Source organism: Neodothiora populina (genome assembly GCF_041146345.1).
Source record: "Neodothiora populina strain CPC 39397 chromosome Unknown canker_contig_15, whole genome shotgun sequence".
NCBI lineage: Eukaryota > Fungi > Ascomycota > Dothideomycetes > Dothideales > Dothioraceae > Neodothiora > Neodothiora populina.
In genome coordinates this window covers 1,578,284-1,599,658 of record NW_027191413.1, presented here as the reverse complement: position 1 = coordinate 1,599,658, position 21,375 = coordinate 1,578,284, and the positions used below count along the sequence as shown (strand labels likewise).

The 21,375-nt window shown below is 52.6% G+C and overlaps 6 protein-coding genes across 7 annotated transcripts; 2 read left to right on the top strand and 4 right to left on the bottom strand.

Moving 5' to 3' along the window:
* Window positions 1-1,693: 1,693 nt before the first annotated feature.
* AAFC00_002885 (uncharacterized protein) lies at window positions 1,694-3,708 on the bottom strand (the record flags this gene model as incomplete). Its single annotated transcript, XM_069342269.1, has 2 exons — window positions 1,694-1,739; window positions 1,814-3,708. 2 exons carry the CDS (start codon window positions 3,706-3,708, stop codon window positions 1,694-1,696), a joined length of 1,941 nt encoding a protein of 646 aa, XP_069198771.1.
* Window positions 3,709-5,932: 2,224 nt separating this feature from the next.
* AAFC00_002884 (mitochondrial 54S ribosomal protein mL54) lies at window positions 5,933-6,693 on the bottom strand (the record flags this gene model as incomplete). The annotated part of the gene is made up of 2 exons (XM_069342268.1): window positions 5,933-6,174; window positions 6,234-6,693. 2 exons carry the CDS (start codon window positions 6,691-6,693, stop codon window positions 5,933-5,935), a joined length of 702 nt encoding a protein of 233 aa, XP_069198770.1.
* Window positions 6,694-7,360: 667 nt separating this feature from the next.
* Window positions 7,361-8,488, bottom strand: AAFC00_002883 (uncharacterized protein; the record flags this gene model as incomplete). The annotated part of the gene is made up of 1 exon (XM_069342267.1): window positions 7,361-8,488. One exon carries the CDS (start codon window positions 8,486-8,488, stop codon window positions 7,361-7,363), a length of 1,128 nt encoding a protein of 375 aa, XP_069198769.1.
* A 5,612-nt stretch (window positions 8,489-14,100) lies between these two features.
* AAFC00_002882 (uncharacterized protein) lies at window positions 14,101-15,189 on the top strand (the record flags this gene model as incomplete). The annotated part of the gene is made up of 4 exons (XM_069342266.1): window positions 14,101-14,165; window positions 14,222-14,255; window positions 14,315-14,332; window positions 14,395-15,189. 4 exons carry the CDS (start codon window positions 14,101-14,103, stop codon window positions 15,187-15,189), a joined length of 912 nt encoding a protein of 303 aa, XP_069198768.1.
* Window positions 15,190-15,702: 513 nt separating this feature from the next.
* On the bottom strand, window positions 15,703-17,538 carry AAFC00_002881 (uncharacterized protein; the record flags this gene model as incomplete). The annotated part of the gene is made up of 3 exons (XM_069342265.1): window positions 15,703-16,137; window positions 16,208-17,245; window positions 17,302-17,538. The coding sequence occupies 3 exons, from the start codon at window positions 17,536-17,538 to the stop codon at window positions 15,703-15,705; spliced, it is 1,710 nt and encodes a 569-aa protein (XP_069198767.1).
* An 876-nt stretch (window positions 17,539-18,414) lies between these two features.
* On the top strand, window positions 18,415-21,093 carry AAFC00_002880 (uncharacterized protein; the record flags this gene model as incomplete). 2 transcript variants are annotated; one of them, XM_069342264.1, is made up of 5 exons in its annotated part: window positions 18,415-18,469; window positions 18,532-19,131; window positions 19,199-19,694; window positions 19,752-20,241; window positions 20,299-21,093. In XM_069342264.1, the coding sequence occupies 5 exons, from the start codon at window positions 18,415-18,417 to the stop codon at window positions 21,091-21,093; spliced, it is 2,436 nt and encodes an 811-aa protein (XP_069198765.1). The 2 variants fall into 2 exon arrangements, with proteins under 2 accessions (XP_069198765.1, XP_069198766.1); XM_069348043.1 differs by having other exon boundaries at window positions 19,190-19,694.
* Between the last annotated feature and the right edge of the window lie 282 nt (window positions 21,094-21,375).

Genomic DNA, 21,375 nt, shown 5'->3' with positions numbered 1-21,375 from the left:
CCCAATGCGGGACATGAGGTCCGTTGCCAAGCATACCATAACTTCGCACCACACTCTTAACTGGGCGAGAAAGCAACTGAATCGTCAGAAATGTGATTGTACATAACTGAGGTACTGAAATCTCTCGCCAATTGATCACATAGGAGGCGCATATTGTTGCAGATGTAGTCTCTTAGCTGGAGCACACAACACACACTGGATGAGGTGCAAGCTTTTGACCGTACTATAATCTTCTTGGAGAGGAAAGCACTGTTCAAGATCCTGGAAGAAGACAGCTGTATGCATACCACGGTAGGATGCAATGTGGACACGTGCTTGTGTACAAGATCTTGAACTTGTTTGTGTCCGTTTCCATGTCTCCTATCACTCTCTTTGTTCTGTAGTTTCTCTTCCTCATACCTCCTCATTCTCTTCCGGTATTCTATAACAGAGCATGCATTCCACCATGCCCTTGCAGAAGCTCCCAATTTCCCTGTTTGAGCGTGACAGCTATTGTCCTCTTCCATACCCACACAGGTGCATACTTCATGCACGTCCGTCGGACTCTCGCGTGGTGACCCACGATGGATACGATATTGCTTCGCCAGGACTGTCAAGGAGGTGCTTATTATGTCTGTCAGAATGGATTCCGTGGCTGCTGCTCAGCCAATCCATGTAATCCAGGAAGTACTTGTAAGGATGTATCCTCGGTCCATTCCACATTTCCCATAACGACTGCAATGTCAACGTCATCATCGAAGGAGCTCAGCTCGAGTGCCATCTTGGGTTCAGAATCTCCAACGATACAGATCACTACCAGAGCACCGCCATTGCCTTCGACGAGGCAGTCAAGTTCAAGCACTTCGTCTACCCAATCAGGTCGCTCGAACTCCAAGACCGGCAGCATCGTAGGAGCCACCATCGGAGGTGCTTGTACAATCCTACTAGCCGCTGTGATCATCTACCTCCTAGCAAGACGCAGGAGAAGCCAGCAGAAACACGCAGTAGACGACCGCAAAGCCGCCCAACCCAACACCCTCGCCGGACCAAAAGAGGCGACTTCAACCAAGGATGTCTTCGGCCCATACGGCGGTAATGGCGATGCTGTCATGCCGCTTTTTTCTCATTCTTCGACGACTCCAGGAGTGACGCAGGCGTCTTCTTCTTCTTCTTCTTCTTCTTCTTCTTCTTCTTCTTCTCCTGCTGCATTACCCTCGGATAGGCTGGGGAGACAGACTACAATGGGATCGGTGGAAATTAGTCCTTTGGGCCCGGAAGATGGAAATTAGTTCTGGGACTGCGTTGATGGGTTTTATTAGCTGGGTGATTCATCGATGATATGGTAGTTGAAAAATAGTAGAAGAGGCGTTTGAGCATGTTTGTGTGATGCTACATACGTGAGTCAAATCACATGATCCAATAAGGAAAAGAGGCAGATGTAATCGCTTTTTCCCGAGGAACACTAAACGTTTACGTAGAAAGGATGAGGACTTCGGTTTCACTTGTGACGCAAGCACTTTGGAAAAGCAAGATATGAGACAGCACTGTGAAGTGAAAGTTTTCTTCTTCCTTGGTGGAATCATATAAGAAGTAGGCAGCTCGAAGCAGAGTATCCATAAGCCAAATCTTCGTCGTCTCACATCATGATAAGCAGAAAAGCCAAGCTCCGGACAGATTAGTCCGCGCGAAAACACATTGAAAGGGGTTGCTTTCCTCATGGCAAGCTAAGGAAGAGAGACTTCATCTTCGGGTAATTGGGCCTAGTAATTCAACATTAGCAATCATGGTGTGACGTGATAGACAGAAAGGAAGTTGAAAAAAAGAGAAAACTCACGTTCCAAGTCCAGTAACAGGATCCCAGCCCTTGGCGCTGGAAAACCCATTAGTGCCACAGCCCTGGTTTCCACCCTCAGTGACATCGTTCAGGACCTCCGGGTGCGCATAGAGAGTAGGATTGATGAATCCAATCGACGACTTGCCAGCATTGAGTCTCGCGTCATTGATCAAAGTCAGCACAGACCCGAAGGTAGGCGACGAGGCCGAAGTGCCATAGACCAGGGCGAATTCGCCGTCGACGGCAACAACGTAGTTTGCTCCGTTGGCGCTGACGTCAGGGAACGCGCGCGTGTTGCCGGAGTTGTTGAATCGATCGGGTCCGTAGGGCGGCGTGTGTTTTGAGAGGAAGCCGTGGACGGCGGATTTTTGATACGAGGGGATGGGGAAGACGTTCGAGAAGCCTCCGCCGGAGTAGATGACGGTCTCGGAGGCTTCCTCGGGCTGTGTGCCGCTCGCGAGGGCGTCGAGGATGTTCACGCCGTCTTTGACCTGCGTGGCGCCGATGGAGAGGACGTATGGGCATGATGATGGGAAACTTGGGTTGAATTTGCCCGAGGTGCCGTTGTTGTAGCTGCCGTCGTCGTTGATGCATTGGCCGCCGTTACCGGCGACACCGTAGTCACCTGAGGAATACAGGAAGGTGCTGCCCATGAGACCAAGCTTCATGTATTCGTTGCATTGGCGCATCTCGTAAGCTGGTGTGAGGTCGGCCTCGTTGTAGCTGTAACTGGTCGATATCACTTTCGCAGCTGCAAAGCCTCCACAAGTCTCAGGCCCCTCGTATGCACCTGAATAGTTTGTGTACGGATCAGGGTAGACACCGTCTTGCGAAGGGTCGTCGCCAGCGCAGTAGGAGGCATCGAGTGCATCCAGGAAGTTGTTGAATGATGCGCCCTCGACCAAGTCTCCGACTTGGTACAATGTGACATTCAAAGGGTACACAAGCGACATGGCGTATTGCAGATCGAGATCACTCTCGCCGTTGTAGTCGAATGACTCAACCTCCGTCTGGAGGACACCTCCATCGATCGAGTCCAATTTGGGTCGGTCGCCCACCTGCTTGGACGAGAAGTTGCTGAAGAACAGGTCGAGATCAGATGGTAGATATGATTGAGGACTATACTCGACGATGCCGTAGCTGTTCTTGTGATTGGCGCTGCCACTCTTTGGGAACTTGTATAAAGCACGGAGACAATCAGGGACAATTTGTTCGTCGCAATTGGCTAGCTCGGAGATGATTTGTTGTTTGCTCAACCAGTTTCCAAACCTTGGGGTGCTGTATGATCCAGGCTTACCCACATCCTTAGCATTTCCATGCTGGCGCTTGGTGAGGCCTGCGCGTTGCGTGCGGTCAATTCTAGCATCGAAGTGGGTAGATGGTAGAACAAAGTCGATTTTCTCCTTCAGGTGAGTGGGGAGGCTATACTCCTGACAAGCCACATGAGGAGTACCAGATGTGTGCTCGTAGACGTGATACTCCGTCTTGAGCAAAGATTCAGCCTCTTCTGCAGTGGCATTGAATGATATCCAATTGCGTCCTTGCGAGAGCTTGGTCCTATCGTTGGAGATGCCTGAGGTAGCAAGCCACTCCTTGACCAAGTCTACGGTCTCATCATCAGGGGAGAACATTGCCGCTACGTCTTTGGCGGACCAGTGTTGACCGTACTTCTCAGACTCTGGATGACTGACTTCCTCGAGATACTTGTAGCCACTGTCGAGGTTCCTCTGTGCAAGCGCGATACGTATGGGAAGAACAACACTTCGAGGCAGGGGTCCCAGCTTGTTCCACCCCTGGGCTGGTCTGTCACGCCTTTCATGCACTGCATAGTTGCCGACTGGGGACGCTAGCGCGAGGGACAAGATGGCCCCGAGTGCGAAAACGGAGAAGAGCATAGTGAAATGCAGCAATGAAAGGAAAAGAGATCTCACAGAGCTTGCTGAGGTTGAAACCATTGAGACTGACATACCTTTATGTACCATCGACTGGCCGCTATCACACGAACAGACCTCATTGCTCTGTCCTGCCAAATCGAGATGAAATGAATATCTGATCGGTTGACCCAACCTTAAGCATGCCGCTCTGCCGCTCAGAGATCGAATCACTGCATGGCTTGAGGGATATCATACTACCTTGTATTATGATAGACATGTCATGCTTAGACCATCGAGGAAAGAGCAGAGACGAGCACTTGCAGGGCGTCCACGCTAGTGGCCGTCTAAAGCATTGAACACTTTGCGGAGTGATATGAGAAGTGTGCCTGCTCATACCAGGATCTTGAGAACTATGGTCCTGATAAGCGGTTCCCGATGAGATGTGCAAGATGTCATGGGTTCATCTACAGAGATAGGTGTGTAGGTGCCTGGATCACAGCAGTGAGGGTTGTGGTGACTTTCCTAAGGTCGATTAGCGTGGGCGTCAGTGCTTCATGCAATAGGCCCGGTTTTTCTCGCTCTTCCGTCTCGCCGCATGTTTTCATTATGATAGGGTAGATTGTGGTGCCTTAGTCACTATAGCGTTGGCGTACTCTAGAAGAATCAAGGGGTATATTCAGCCAATATTGCAGCGAAGGTTCGATGATGGTGCAATATGTCGGCTAGATCGACAGAGTACCGAGGTCGTATGCCTGCCTCTATCTTGACCTGTAGATACGACTTGGAGGGCCCAAGTAGAATTTGTATCAAGCCAGTAATCAGATCGGTGTAACACCACAAAGAGCGCGTGGTCTCTTCTGTACTGTCGAAGTCGGAACTTTAGACAATGGGAATTCAATCACATGGTGAGCCTTCGTCAGTGAAATCACGGTCAGGTCATGCGGGGGAGTCTTCTGAGCAGATCAGCATGGTCCGTAAGACACTACACATATGGACCCAGGAGATAAGGCAAGCGTCAGTAGGTACCTTAGTGTCTATGATATGGTAAGGTACTTTTCCATCAATTGGAAGTTTTGTAGTATATATCCTTACTTACCACCGAGGTGCTATGTAAACAAGATGATAAGGATAGAGTGAAATATGCTTTGCCTTGATAGAGCTGCATATATTCGCTCACCGCTTTACGCTGGGGTAGCAGTTCTACAATGGAATCAAAGACTCTAGTGAACGATGTTCTGATAAGGTTCACTGACGTGCCTGGACGTTCGGCATATTATTGCTATGGTAAGACACAAATCGAGAAGGATGCGAACTTCCGGATCTGCTCTTTGCGATCGAATCGCCTCGAGTGCCGTGCTGTAGTCAGGGGCTTTTTGACAAGAAGCAATGATATCACGGCTATTGATACGCGATTGAGGACAAAGAACAGCCGTTCTTCATCGATGGTGAGCAAGAGATATCGAGGTGACGAACAGGTGCTGCTGCAAACGTTGTGTCCTTTGTCTACGAGAGAGTTCTTTGTTGTTGGTAAGCCTTATAAGATGCATCGAAAAAGTACGAGCACAACACAAGACATGTTCGGACTATCATGAGCAACGGATCTACACAAGAAGAAGCGAGCCGGTCGCCTGCTGCGACAGTCTCCACCCGAAGCTGCAGGTACGATCCCACGTACTGCCCGCAAGTTGGCATGTCAGTCAATGCAAAGACCCACAGCATCGGCACTCTGCCTACCGAGCAGGGGAGTCTAGACATGCTCTCCAAAGAAGCTGTTGTTCTCCCTGTATTTATTTCGGATCAGGGCGAAGCCATAACAAGCGACAATGCGGAACAGTACCAGAGCACTCCGTCGTCGTCTAGACGCGGAAGCCTGCTCTCAACTAAGCGGCTTTCGCAGGTCTTGGATTCTGCTGTCACAGTAGCATTGAAGTCGGTCGACACTCTCTACAAACAGGCACAGACTCTCCTTGAGGATCCGCCTGCAAGAAACCACATGCAAAGGGACGATCTCGAAAGTGGGAACAGTTCTGGGGAGGCGAGATTCGGGGATGAAAATTACATGGATTGGCTCGACTGAGAAGCGTGCTGTTAGGGCCGAGAGACGAACGACAAGTGTGTCAGGATCAGGAAGCAACAGAGATGGAATGCAGTCAGAAGGGGACGTGGATGTGAATGGCTGAGCACACAGCAGCAGCTGAGGTGTTGATACAATTTGCTTGTGGGAGATTTTGTTTTTACAATATGTTTATCCCATTGCCTTCAAGAAGTTGGCTTCTTTGATCTTGGCACGCCTCTCTTTCCTCAGAGACTTTGTGAGGGAGTCTCGAGCGCTAGCAGCCTCCATTGCGCCTTGCAATGATCCATCACCGGGAGGGAGGTCGACGGTCTGCTGGTGCATTGGGATCTTCGGGGCAAGAGCCTCAGGGTTCAACAGCTGTTGCTTCCGTAGTGCTTTGGCTGCTCTTCGTCTCTGTTTCTTTGATTTTGCTATAGAATATGTCAGAATTCAAATACTGTATGGAGCTGCAAGGCAAGAATAGACCTACAGAACAGATCGCCCTCGTCTACTGTGGCTGCAAGACCAGACTTGGCCTCTCCCTCATTCAGGATTCCCCAGAGCCACGAGGGGTATTCAGAATCCTCGAGGGCTACGGGATCTTGCTTGCCCTTGGTGAAGTTGAGACCTTTGAGGATTGTACCGGCGACGACAGAACTCTTGACGGCGACAGGTGCTTGGGACGAATTCCCTCCGGCTACGGGCAGGGCCTGGTTTTCTGCTGCCGGCGTCAGAGAAGAGCTGAAGGGCTGTGCGGCCGAAGTCGACGTAGCGGCAGGAGGATTGTGTGATGAAGCAGGATCGCCCTGTCGTGGAGCGGATTGATTGGCGTTGTTTGGTGAAATCGTTGCCGCTGTTCTGGTCGTTGACGAAAGATTTCTCCTAGGGAACTGTGAAATCTGCTCTTTGCTGTAGCGCAGCGACGCGCGGATGCAGCGACTGCAAATCATTATGGGAATACGATCTGCTGTGTTGCTGGGATCTGGATGTGTGTACCAGCGAGATGACGATGCGAGGCAGCCGCTCTCACTTGAACATTCAGCAATAATACTTGCCAGCCGGGGATTCGAAGCGGATGTACGAAGTCGCGAGATTCACAGCGCCAGAGGTCCGTGCACTTGTCATTCAAGCATCGCCGCGGTACAGTCCACTACCTACAGTACCTTAAGGTGCAGTAGATATAGCACAAGATATCCCAAACAAGTCACCCATTTTCGAGATTAGATCATTATTGATTAAGGTAGAGATTTGTTCACTTCATGTTTGTGAATCATCAGCACCTAGCACTAAGAGCCGGCACCTCTCCATACATGAACTCGGTTCAATTCCCTTAAAACGCCAAAGCAAGCCCGCAACTGGCTGCATACTACCGAGGGTATACCCATAGAATCAAGAGAGCGTCCACAAACCATATCACTGAACCTCGTGCACATACATAGCGTTTCGGCCCACCCGAATCAAGTCCAATCCTGTCCCCCGCCGCATAGCCCCGCCTGCTGTAAAACACATAGCTGGAACGTTACCCACGCAGCGCGGTGCGAGCCGTCAAGGAGCCGTCATCCGAAACGCCTGTTGTCATTAGTCATTCGCATAAAAGCATGCGACACGCATCGCTGTTCATCCGTCGTCTTCGTCGTCCTCATCGCTGACATTGCTCGGTTTGGGAGCATTCGGCTTCAGCGACTTGGCCTTCTTCGTCGACACTTTGACACCGTCGCCAATGTCTGCTGCCTTTCTCTTGTTGTTGGAAGTGCCATTCGACAAGGCTGCACCATCATTTGCGCCATCCCCGTCAACACCACCACCGTTCTCGTCGAGTGCGGCCACCTCTTCAGCGGTGAGGAAACGCCCGCCTGGTCCTCTTGGTCGTCTCATGGCATGGTTGTGGCGTGATTCGTGGAGATAGGGTTTCCGCCCCTTGGACGTCAGACGCAGGTGATCCTCCAGCTTCTGCCTCGCCATTCTTCGTTTCAAGATGCGATGGAATTGCTTGGCGTTGACGTAGAGAGGAGACTCCTCTGCCGCGCCTGTTGCCGTTTCAGGTGATGCGTGTCGTTGAGTCTGTTGAGCTTGTTGCTGAACCATCTGGCCCGATACGGATGCGCGATGGTTCATCGAAGGTGGGGGAGCCTGGACTGCTGGGCTGCTCATGGTGCTCATACGACGCTGTTGCATCGCCGCTTGCGCAGTCTGTGGCATGACCATCTGACCTGCGAGACTCGAGGGCAGGTTCATTTGATTTTGCGAAGGTGATCGCGGTCCTTGTCTTTGCTGCTCGGGCTTGACTCCCGCCCCGTTCATGCGAGGAGACGCTCTCGTAGGATCCTGAGTCATAGCGGGCATGGCCTGGTCAGACATGCCATAGTTTGCACTCGGGTATCCCGAGGCGGCCGCGGTGGCAGCCATGGCAGCAGCTTGCGTCAAACCGTTGTAGTGTTGCATACCCGAGACGTAAGTCTGAGGATATCCCATCTGCGACATGACCTGATGTGTCGCGGTGTTGTTGGGTTGCTGTGTCTGCTGTTGTGACTGTTGCTGCTGCTGTTGAGCATAACCGTGGTTCTGGGATGAGAGAATCGGCGAGACTTGGTTCTGACTAGGATGCATCTGGTTCTGCTGAGCAGGAGAAGTGGCAGCGACGCCAGCATTGTTGTTGTTGTTGCCTCCGTTGTTGTTGCTGGAGTTGTGTGGTGGAGGCGCATAGGGATTGTGGCCATGTGATTGGCCGTATCCATACTGATCCATACTGTGTTTGGCGACCGGCGTGGCCCAATAGCGGGGATGCGCAGGATGACTGCAGTAAGATTGCTGTCTCGAGGTTGGTGATCCGAGTCTCGCGAAACCAAGTGCGGACTCAATCGCAAACTCGGCTTGCGGCGACTGTTTGTATGGGCGACAGCGTAGATTGGACTGCTCGAGTCAGCAGGCTTCTGCTCAATTTCGCACTGCTGTCTGGACTGTATCGTGCAGCGGCTGTGCCTGAAAAGCGTTGACGGGAGGCAGCGTGGCTGATGTGTTCGTCGCAGTAGAGAGGCGCTAGAGGACAAGACTAGGCGGAAGATTGGGGTTGACAGCGAATCAAAAAGGAGGAAGAGAGACGGAATGGCGATGTGCTCGGTGATGGGCTGGCTCCAATGCGCTGTCACTAAGATGACGCGCGAATCGTCCCTTTAGCCAGGCGGATGCAATCTAAATTTCAGCCTCGCCACGAGCTGGGAGTATTAGAGCGTCGTCTCGGTGCGCTGAGAGAGAGACAGGAAAAAATAATGCGCGAAGACGGATAGGCGGATTCGGCAAGATGAGGAGCAAGTGCTGTGGGCAGCTGTCAGTCGCGGAAATTTACGTCAAAAATACAGTATCTCGACAGCGGAAGAGGGCAGAAGCGAGCAAGCAGGCCAAAAGAAGCGTGGTCAGAGATAGGCAGATTGCGCGACCGTCAGCAGCAGGCTTCGAGCGCACAGCAGTCGTGTTTGCGGACACAATGGTAGGCAATGCTGTGTCGCGACCGGTGTGCTGGCAGTCATGCATGCGTCCCGTCCATCCTTCGAGTTGGAACGACGTACCTAAGTTTCGGTGCTTGACCGATGACTGCGCTGTACCAGAGAAGGTGGTGACGTCGAGGTGTGCCGGGAATTATCGAGCTCTCAAGTCAAGCAGGGCAAGTAGTGAAGATGAAGTTACAGTCACTGTAATAACAGCACGCAGCTCTCTGTGTCGGAAGACGCGCGCTGTCGCAGTGCAGTCGTTTGGACGGAAGCTATGAATACCGCGGTTCGCGACTCGTCGACTCGCCGATCCACTGGGGCTGGTGGTGGAATAAATTATGTTCTTGATATTCTCGATATAAGTATATCAGGCACAACAAAAGTGCAAGCCTATCAGAAGCTACTGTCAAGAAAGCTTGACGGGTTCAGTCTGGCGGCTATCGATGAGCTTCGCGTTCTCGCGACGACAAATCAGAGGTGGTAGAGGGATGGACAAATCAGCTTGCGAGAAGACGAAGGCGAGGGCTCGGAGAGGGCCATGCTTGTAATTTAGGTGGGAATCATCTCAAAGTGGAGAAGCAGACGCCACGTGAGAGCTCTCTCTGTTAGCTTCTTAGCTCCTGCTTGCCATGGTACAGTACATAGCGGCACCTCTAGGTAGCTTTTCAGCGGCTTCACCCCCAGCCCCCTCGCCCACGGGCCAACGCACTCGTCCTAATCTCCTAATCCTTGTCGTCCCGGTCCCTTGCGTAACTTGATTGAACCGACTCCGCTGTTTGCGACCTGCCGAGGCCACCCCAATCTCGGTGCATGATGTGATGCGCAACGATAACACAAAATGCATCTGACGTAATGCGGCACCCAGCAACTTCTCGATATGGATTAGCCCAGTACTTGTTATTGCGCAGTTCGCAGGCCCAAAAGCTCTTGTGAGGGAGCGTTGGAAAGGTGCATGCAGCACGTGCAGAATCATATGGTGCAAGTGCTGTACCCGTCCTGATGCTACTGTACCGTAGTAAATTGTACGCGCGCGCGAAGATCGTCGAGCCCAAGGAAGTCGCATGGGCCTCGAGCGCATCGACCATGTTCGTTCGTTCGCAAAGCGTCGAATGGTCGGGGTGTTCGTGGCAGGACCCAACTCCTCTTGGCACCATGTCCTTGCTGGTAGCAACCTTTGCACTGGCGACATCGAATTGGCTAGAGACGATAATTTGCACCTGCAAGAACGTATTACAAGTAATTAAAGTGCGTCCTCTATATGATTGTCTAGAGCCACAAACAATGAACACAAGATTGGCCTAGATGTAGTCAAAGCAATGTTCTAGCCAGAGCGTAGTCACGGAATATAGTCGAATGTCCATGCAATGACTGCCCAGAGTTTTGCCTGTGCGGTTGAATTCGTTTTGTATGCATACGCAAGCTGAGATGAACAGCTCTGCAGAAGTAATCTCAGCTCCGTCCTCACCATTTAGAGGTGCAGATGCCTTGTCGTGTTGATTCCGAAATAAGGCAGCTGTGCGTCCAGATTGACCTTGGTTCGAGCTGCGATCAGCAAAGCGACCACTGCTAGCCCAGAGAGGTTAGCCTGGTAAATAACAAAGTTAGCAATCAGTCAATCTGGACAATCGACGACTATGTAGATAACTCCCCTCACAAGCAATACGAGCTTTTTTTTGGTCTTCGCCATTGGATGGCCTACGCGATGTAGCGTGTGACTACACAAGTCATGATGAGGTCGGACATGTTGGACAGAAGACTACGAGTACAGACCAATGACTGGATTCGAAATACGTTTCATTGCACTATTACTTACGAATCCAGGATTGATCACGTTGCTAGAGCAAGACTATGGGCTTATACAGTAACACAGCAATAGGGACGCTTGACAAGGATGATCGGGAGGCACTGATATTGAGTCGAGCACTTGGTGGAAAACAATTGGTGGACAGTCACAACAGTAACTGCGTAGTCTCTTATAGACCAGCAATTGACGAGGCATTTTGTCGCAAGTACTCGAGCTGACAATTCTGCATATAATATCTGAAAAGTTCTCCTGGAGTCGAGTCACTTCTCATACACGACACGGTGAAGAGTTGCATTATAGAGACTGTTACGAGGAATGTGTCAACGTGCGCAGGTAACCTCTAATTATTTAGAAGAAACGCTCAGATTTGTCTACCCTCTTCTCTAAAGCCGGAAAGCAAGATCGACCTTACATTGGTGTTGTGAAAGCACACAGTTCGTAGTGCACATGATTCGCTACACATAGTGCCGATCCAGGGAATACTGCATAGGGAGGCACAAGTCTGCGTACAGTATATACAAAGGAATTCGTTATTAATTAGTGATTGCGCTTGAACACGGCTAAACCTCGGCTTCAACTCAGAGACCAAAAACGAACTCCTTTGTATACCAAAAGCCGACGAAACCAAAGCATGGTCGAGTCCGACTCAAGCCAAGCATGAATTTGCCAAGCCTTTGAAAAGGGCAGAGCCTCTGACGGCAAACAGACTCGGGCCGTGTTTGTGAGACGAGGAAGCTTCCACTGTCAAAAGAGTCAAGCTTGCTACGGCGGTCACTTATGGTAAGTACGTAAGCACCCCCAGAAGGAACGTGCCCCATCACGACACTTCAACAAGCATCGAACCTTGCCAACTCCAACCTTTCCTTATCTTATCTTCGCAGCCCGTGGCGTTGCCACTTCTGCATCGACCTTCACACTTTTGGCGGCAAGCACCATCAATCAGACCTTATAAAACGGTCAGTGCCAATAGCAAGCAGCCTGATCAATAACATCAGCGTTGAGAAGACCATATTCACCGAGCAGACGCGGGTGGTCTGCAGCAGTACTGCGTTGAGTTCTTGACCTGTGCCGATCCCTGCCTCACGTTATAAGTTTCACAGCCAGAGCTGCTTGTAAATCCAGCTTTCGGCATAAGCCCGGTAAGCCCGGCTGCATTAATTTCATCACCTTCCTTAATCAAGAGATCTGCGCACAAACTTGTGCATAAACCAAACGCATGCCTCTCATCACGGTCAAGTCGTCACAACGGCCTTCTGTTGGTTCTCATGGGACATCAGGAGTATTCTCTCAAGACCCGGCTACTTTTGCCAGGACGAGAGAGAGCTCGCCAGATGCTCCGCCAGCAAGTCCCCTCACGCCAGTTTTGAGGAATGCAAATCCAGTCATAATTGGTGGCGGTGATGCATCCGCATCGAGGAACAGCCATTCGACAAACACACCTCAGCCACGTTCAGGACTGCCTTCCGCGGATCCACGAACACATCTCAATCAACGTCCTAGTCCGCAGCTGATAGACCAGCCCCCGCCACTGCCTTTCTCTGGAGAAGATTCATCAGATGCTATAGCTCTTCGTGCTGCAATCTCCAGCCTTCAATTCCAAAGGGTCAAGGCACAAAATGACTTGCAAACCCTCGAGCGGATAAAAGGGCAGGCTATGCAGCGTCCAGAAGAGTTCCGTCGATATGTACTTTCACAAGCAAATAGTTCTGGGCCTCCGCGAGGGAAAACATGGATTGCGCCACCAGACGACGACAGCGATGGGAACAGCTCAGTAGATTCCGATCAAAGAAAGGAAGGAAGCGAAGTCCCAACCCCACAAACTTCAACGGAGCCTTCTAGGCCCGGTCAACTGTACGACGGAGGGAGATCAGATTCGCAGCAGACACCTATTTCCCGGGAGGTTCCGAATGTATCAAGCGGCGAGCCATCGCACCATGTCTTTGAGAATATCCCGACCGCTCAGGATGTGGTTAGATGCCCGCCGATTGAGTGGGCGAAGTACCATATCTTAGGAGAGCCATTGGACAAGTTACATTCGGAGCAGCAAATGCGACCAGGCATAGGCGGATCTAGCGGGCGCGAGAATGTCATCGCTGCGCCTTACAGCCCTTTCATGGATCAACTCGAGAGTACACCTTCATCTTCAGGGGAGGCAGGGTCTAGCCGGAGAAAGGACAGTGGTGCTTCGGCGCCTGGCCACAATGCAGATGAGGGACCAAGTAAGATATTCAAAAGCACAGATTGGAAGCCTCGCCAGGAAGAATAGGAGAGCAAGGCTGTATGATTCACGGATTATGATCGCTACAGAGACGCGTTATGAGATTGTCCTTTCGGGGATGCGAAATGGAGCAAGAAGATTCATCAAAGAAGACATTACCAATAATACAGGCGTTCATGTTCAAGGCTAATCGTGTGTTAGCTTCGATGGCGTACGAAAGAATGCGACTTGATCGAGGGCGACTAGATGGAGTCGAATCGATCGCATGAACATCATAACCCGTAAGTCTTGTTCATCCTTGGAAAAGGTTGCATATCTCATGGGCTTGTACTTGATTTGAACCCTGGCAATATGTCAAAAGGGGTGCATATAAGTCACTGTAGGTCTCTCCTTGAAGTGTACCGTTTTTATGCGAGCCTATTGCAAAATCGGTGAATTAAGCCGATGTCTTTCACCACAAACAAGGCAAGTCAAGGTTGAAGGTCGAGTCCAATAGGTTGCTTGTTATTCGACGACCAATTAAAAGGGGTCTGCTATATTGATCTTCGTTACAACAAGCGCCCGTCCTTGGCATGTTTACAAGCCTGTTTCGACAACTCGAGGTCATTGGAATGAGTGCGACGTCATGTGTTTGCATGATTAAACATAGAGAGTACAAAGGTAAGTAAACAGTCTCATCTTGTTCTCACAATGGAAGTGAATCAAAGTGTAACAGTTGTTGTCTCAATTTGGAGTCGCAAGCCAAAGTGAAGTCAACCATCAGTCTCTTTGTTTTCTTTTATATCTGCATATACCACATACAAAACTATCTTAACACCACAAATTCAGCACTCTCCTCGCTGAGTGCAAGATGCGTTCCTCTGCGGTCGTACCGTTGGTGTTGAGCATTGCGGCCTTTATCCTGTCGATGCTGTGGTAAGTCTGGAGTCGACAAGAAACATAATGTGCCTTCAGCTGAGGGCAATTGACAGCTTGTTTGCCGGCTCGAAACAAGGGTTCATGGAGGTCAGCACTATCGCAAGGGAAGAAGACAGAGTAGTGTTCAGAGCTAACGATCAATACAGGATTACGCAATAGTCACCGTACGTTGCGAGCGATGCATCGCTGTACTCAGCTTGACGTGACTGATATATTCTCTTCGCAGCTCAACACATCTCAAATCGGACGAAATGTGTTCAACGACAGCGAGTCGACCAGCAGCGGCAACCCCGTGACGAACTGGATCCACAATATAACCAACTCGATCGAAAGCGAGCTCAACGACGACATTGGCACTTTCGCGCGCGACCTCGGCCTGCACGATTGGTACTCCGCGCACATCCTCGACTACTGCGAAGGCTACTTCACTCCAGCCGCCGTGCCCAACGCCACAGTGACCAAATCAGATATCGACAAGAACATAACGCACTGCAGCAACCGGACTGCATTCTTCCATTTCGACCCCAGCAAGACTCTGCAGACCGAACTCGACAACTCGGGCGTCGGCATAAACCTGACATCCCTCGACTGGCCGGACGCCATAAACGACGGCATCAAGACGGCGCGTGTGGCTCAAAAAGCAGTCTTCATCCTCTACTGCCTCGCAGCGGGTCTCTTACTCATCTGCGCCCTCGCCGCCCTCGTCGGCATTTTCCTAACCGGCCGTCTCACCGCCTGCGTAAACATGCTGCTCTGCACCCTCGCCTTCTTTGCCATTTTAATCGCCAGCGCACTCGCCACCACCGTTGCGGTCAAGGTCGCGAATGTCGTCAATCAGCACGGCAAGGATATCGGTGTGAGCGCGTCCAAGGGCGGCAGGTTCATGGCGCTCACTTGGGTCGCGACGGTCCTGGCACTGCTGGATTGCGCGGTTTGGGCTGTCGAGTGCTGTGTCGGCCGGCGCAGGAAGACGTACGCGAAGGCGCAGTATGGAGAGTTTGGGGGCGTGGAGAGGAAGTGAGCACGGGGTTTGGTGGCGCTTGGTTGGGTCAGGAAGTCCTTGTTGGAGGACGGGATCGAGAGAGGAGATGGGAACAAAGGCGGAGGTTTTCACTCCGTTATGACTAGATGTTTTCTTCCTTATGCGGTGTTGTTCTCAGTGCCCCGGCGAGGTGTACTTGGCCTCCTCTTTCTGAGATGATATGACTAAACGAGCATGATTGATACGAGGGCATGTTTTTGTTTTCAGGCAGTCCCCATACCATACCATACCATACCATACCATGATGGTTTCCAATATATTCACTTATCAAAAGGGTGGAAGAATTTCTCTGTTATGACGGCGTGTGGAGTGCTTCAGCAACAGGAGATCAGAAAGGCAAGAACAGGGGAAAAGTCAAGTCGGCGGGAGGAAGAGGGGTATATACAGCAGTATGAAATGCAAAGAGCTGTTTCCTTCTGGGGTAGCCAGAGCTGATAGCTAGCCAACGACAAGTAAAGAAGAAGAAAGAAGAAAAAGGAAAAAGAAGCATGTTTATTTGCCCTTCGCCTTCCACGCGGCAGCCCTCTTAGTACTGCTCTTCGAACCCGGCTTGCCCTTCTTTCCGAACTTGAACCCGTTCTTGCCCTGACTGCTGCTCGCCCTATGCCCCTCGAACACAAACTTCTCGGGCGCCTTGATGACGGAGCCGTCTCCGTTACGCAACTGCGCGGCGGCGGCGCGACCCAGAAGCTTCCCTGCGCGTCCGAGGTTGGACTGCTCCTGCGAGGACATCTTGGGGTTGTAGACGCCGCCGGCTCTGCTGGAGCGCGGTTGTTGCGTGTGCTGTGGTGGGCGCGTAGCGTTGGCGTTGTTGGACTTTGCGTTGCGCTTGATGGCTTTGGCGCGCGTGACGCGCAGCTTGCGAGGCAGCATTGGGGGGAATTTCTTCTCGTTGAGCAGCAGGGCTGCTTCGACTGCGTTTTCGTCCTGGGGGGGGGGGGAGAAGAAGGGTTAGCTTGGGGGTTTGGTGATGGGGAAGAAAGAAAGATGGGCTTACGGTGAATTGCACGTAGGCGAAGCCCTTGCCCACTCGGGTCTTGCTGTCTCGTACCACGCGCACGCTCTCGACTGTGCCGCAGGTTGCAAAGGTGCGCCATAGGCCCTCCTCGACGTCGCTGGGGGTCTTCTTGCCCTGACGCTTCTGGATGCCCTGCTCCTCGTTGGCCTTGTCGATGTTTGACTCGTCGTCTACGAAGCCCAGGTTGCCGACGAAGATGCAGCGTTTGTGGTCGACCTTGGCAGGATGAGCTACCTCGTCGACTCGCAGATGGCGGTCAAGGACTACGGATCCGTTGAGTCTACGGGCAGCCTCACGGGCCAGCACGGCAGAGGAGTAGACAAGGTAGGCGTTGGTGGATTTCGTGGTGGCTTCCATGAGTTCTTTCTTGGCAAAGGCGGCCTTCTTGGGGATGGCACTGGCGAAAGCGGTGGAGCGGAAGCGGATTGACTCGATCGAATGCGCAGGCTGGTCCTTGGCGGGAGCATCGAGGGCGGAGAAAAAGGATGATAGATGGCGCCTCAGGGTCTTCTCGGCAGTCTTTGAAGTGATGGCCTCGCTGGAGACGTTGCCGAGGAAGACGGTGCGTTGCGACTTTGCCAGATCGGTGTTCATGTCGGGCAGCAGAGACTCGTGGACCGGGGGCGGCGTTCCTGCGTCCTCTGCGTCTTGGTCGTCGTCGGAAGCAGCGTCGCTGCTGGCTTCTGATTCATCCTCGTCCTCCTCATCGTCGCCGTCCGTCTTCTTCACCCGCTTCGAGGCTCTCTCCTGCTTTTGCTTTGCAAGGGCTTTGGCCTCGTCGCGCGCCAGACGCTCCATGTAGACGTCTTCGAGATCGTCGTGCTTGTCCTTTCTTTTCCTCTTGCGTTTGTTGTCGTCGTCGTTTTCCACAGCAGCGGGGGCGGAAGACTTGGCGTCTACATCCATATCTTCGCTGTCGTCCTCTCCATCTTCATCTTCGAGCTCCTCAAGCTCTTCATCCTCTTCCTCGACGTCTCTGTTCGTCCGGACTGGTTCATTGGGCTTGCTGGGGCCGAGCTTCGGAGTGGTCAGCAAATGATTTGTCACCAGAAGTTTAGACAATGAGCACTTACAGAATTGGCAAAGAGGGAAGAGATGGTAGTGTCGAATGCTGCGGGTCCAACTGCAGAAGCAAAGGTAGAGGAGGCAGTTTGCGCAGAGTCTGACTTGGTCGAGTCTTTCTTGCTCTTCTTGCTGGTGTGCTCGGGCTTTGAGGACTTCTTGTCCTTTGTCGAGGACTTGTCGGCCGATGATTTGGACATGGTTGCGGCCGATGATTTGGACATGGTTGCGGCCGATGATTTGGACATGGTTGCGGCCGAAGTGCGAGGTGATTGTGGTAGAATCGAACGGAGTCAAATAAAAGAAAATATAATCCACCGCTGCACATGCCTGCACCTGCCTCGGAACTGGAAGATTTGCCAACCACAAACCCTGATCGAGCGCCAAGCCTGTGTTTGGCCCGTGGACGTGGACGTGGACGTGGACGTGGACGTGGACGTGATAAGGGGCCACGCTCTCTATCGATAAGCCAGGATCTAGGCATGTTTGTCGTGTTTGAGCGTGGATCAGAGCGAGATAAGGGGAGTCCTGGTAGGCTAAACCCTGGTAATCCGGTCGCTGTACACTAAATGTGGAGCAATCAGAGAGCAATGAAGCAATCACTGTACAGTATGTCACTGCCACTGTATTACTGTATTACTGTCGAGTCCAGCAAGAGCACAGCCGGCGGAGCTGAACAAGCACAAGCACAAGCACAAGCACTTGCACTTGCACTTTGCATCAATTGCATCAATTGCCTTTTACCATTACTTACCTTACCTATTCACCCTGTCGAACAGAGACCAACATTATTTCCTGTCTTTGTCCCTTGTATCTCCCTCCAGCCCCGGCAAACCTGGTCATAATCCCTTCCTTCCTTCCTTCATTCATCCATCCTCGGCCATCTCTCTCTCTCGCTCTCTCGCTCTGTCTCTCTCTTTTTCCCCGACCCGCTACTTTTCCGTACCTTCTACATGTGATCTACCTGCACCTCTCGCGCTCATCCTTACTGGCGGCATCCCGAAACCAACCCCTCTCTTCTCCAATATACAGCACCTCCGCTGCCACTTAGCTGGACCCACCGAACCGCGCAGTGCTCAGTCTACTACTTCCTCACAGACAAAGTGGATTACGGGTAGCGCATCATGATCGCGCTGCCCGCAACCGCCGAACCCACTGAGCCGGGCAATACCACAGACAGTACGCCCACCGCTTCCCGTGTCCACAACAAGCTTGCTGACCCGACTCTTTCTCTCTCTCAGTGTCTCTTCAGCATCCCTCCAGACAGCGGAGCCACACTCCTCGCTCTCTCCACACTCGCAATTCCACCCCCTCCATATCCCCGCTATCCACCACCTCTCGATCAAACGTCAACTACTTTGACCACACCGCCGACGACCCGCCCAAGTCGCCATTGTCCCAGAGACCCACCCTCACCATCGACACCCCACTCCCTCTGCCAGAGTCCGCTGCGCAGCCGGACGTCGTCATGCGCGACCAACACGACAGCGACAACCAAGACGACGACGACAACAACAACAACAACAACAACGACAAGACTGCCAGAAATGGCCGTGACCGCGACGATGGGTCCAGCAGCCTGAGCGACTTTGACGGCAATCTCGACGAGCAAGAAGCCACTCAGACAAACACCCTCGCAATCCAGGACGCCGACTCGGAGGCCGAAACCGAGCGTCTCGAGCCATCGCCCCAGAAGTCTTGGAGGCTACCAGACACGACGCGCACTCCCAGCAAACTCAATCAAGAGACCAGTGCTCCCGACCATTGGACTGAGCCCGCTTCCTCTCCAGCCACGCCTCGCCCTGATCCTCAATCACCCTCTCCCGCCCACAGGACCGTTGGTGCGTTGCAAACAAGTCTTCCCTCGTCGTCCTCTTAGACTCTCTAGCTAACCCGCAGACCTCGCAGCCTCCCCCTCTGCACTCGCTGGTCAGAAGCGCAAGAGGTCTCCTCCACTCAGCGAACCCGACAGCCCACTCTCCGAGGCCGCCTCGGACTCTGACGACATTCTCCTGCCTCGACCCACCGACCACGTAGATTCGACGACGGCCAATGAGCCGGAAGAGAGCATCGAAGAGACCAACATCGAAGAAACGACAGAGCATCCCACTGTCCAGACACCCTCGGACCGCGAGACACCAGAACCCGACGATGTTGACCAAAACCCCTACATATCTCCCATGAAGGCGGCTCGTCTGAAGGGCAAGAAGCAGCGAGCAAAGAGACTAAAAGAAGCCTCGGCCGCGCCAAACAAAGCCGAAGGCGACGAGGACATCGGGACACCGCTCGGACCGCAAGAAGACGAAGACGGCGCGCCCAAGAGCGACGACGATGCCGAGAGCAAGAGACAAGCACAAGCCGCCTACGCTGAGCTTGCCGACAAGTTTCACATGTTCCGCACAAAGTGAGTGTTATGCAGTCTGTCTGTCGTTGTTGGAACCTGGACTGACAAACCACACAGGCTGCACGGTGAGAAGCTCGCAGCCGCAGAGGCTGAACTGGACCTACTAAATCGCCCTGAACCTGCACATCCCGAATTCATCGCCCAACTGCAATGCATCACATCGCGCCGCGACACCAAGATCCAGCAGGAATACGCCCGTCTGCGCTACAAGAGCCAGTCAATCATCAACCAGACCCTGGGTGAACACGCCCAGCTACACACTCAATTCTTCCAGGAAGCACGCAAGATTCGCGAGGAGCGCCTCGACGAGCTGGGAAGAACCTGGTACGACATACAGAAAGAGCGCAGGCAGTTCCAGGCCGACCAAGCCGACAAGTACACCTACAAGTTCCCCACCAAATACTCTGATCAGATTCGCAATCAAGCCAACTACAACCGAGAGGTGTCCATCATCTCTGGCATGCAACGCTATGTTGGCTTCCCCGCCGCCCCCGAGATACACGGCGCTAGATCAACGGAGCTAGATGACGATCTGAAAGCGATGAAGGTACCACGAAGATCCACATCCACACGGGTGAGGACATGACACTGATTCACCCTACAGCTTCCTCGCCATCAGCTGCCTGTGGCACCGGCGCACCCGAACACTCATGATCCCCACGGCCTGGCTGCGCGCGCTGCTCGAGAGAAGTGGGTGGAGCAGAACCCATGGGCAAACGCGCAGCATCCATTTCATCAGCAATCTCGCTCTCCTTTCAGCCTCCAGAACCAACAACACGCGAATCTCTCGGTCAATCTGTTTCGACAAGGATCCGCTCAACCGCATCGCACTCAGTCGCCTTTCACGACGCCCATGGCCTCTCAGAAGAGGGCCGACTTTCATCCAAACGGTCTCAACTCGGGTGACACCATCGCCGCGCCCAGTGATCCACCGTCCAGTGCCGTCACCGCAGCTCCGAATACAGACAAAACCAGCCTGAGCGTCGCGCGCGACGACGGTTCGCCCATCAGCTCGCTCAAAGTCCGCTCCGCCCTAGCAAACCCCCTCGCGAACCATGAAGACCGCCGCAATTTCTCAAACATCTCGAGCACATCGACCATTGACGCTCCAAATGACGGTGTCACGGCCGCAGACCACGAACGACATCACTACGCCGGACCCATGCACGGCCCCGCCATGCAGTCCTCTCTGCTCGCCGAAGCCTCGGCCGCGCAACATGGCCACATGACGAATCCCATGCACATGCAACATGGCAAAGCCGACGACAGAGCGCCCGAGCAGCTATACGACAGCGTGAACTTCAGACGGCAGATGGGCGGAGGTGGTCCATTCGGCACGCCCGTGCCTCTGTTCGCCGGCCGGTCACCAGTGAGAAAGGAGGGCCAGAGAGCATTATAATGAAAACCTACGCACGCACGCGACAGTATGAGGATGACGACTTTTTATCAGAAGAAAGGGGATTGATCCGATTTATCATGGGACATCATGTGTTGAAATGTCAAGTAGCCTTTTTTTTGGCTATCGAGTACCAAGAACGCACGACTGCTCTTTTACTCTTTTCTGCCATCCCAGGCCCAAAGCTCTTTTTCATCGCTCTGGATCTACTTTGGAAAGCTTGGACTTGATATTGGGCTAGAAGTCTGTTGATGCTTGGAAACACTGTTATCTCTAGACCACAGG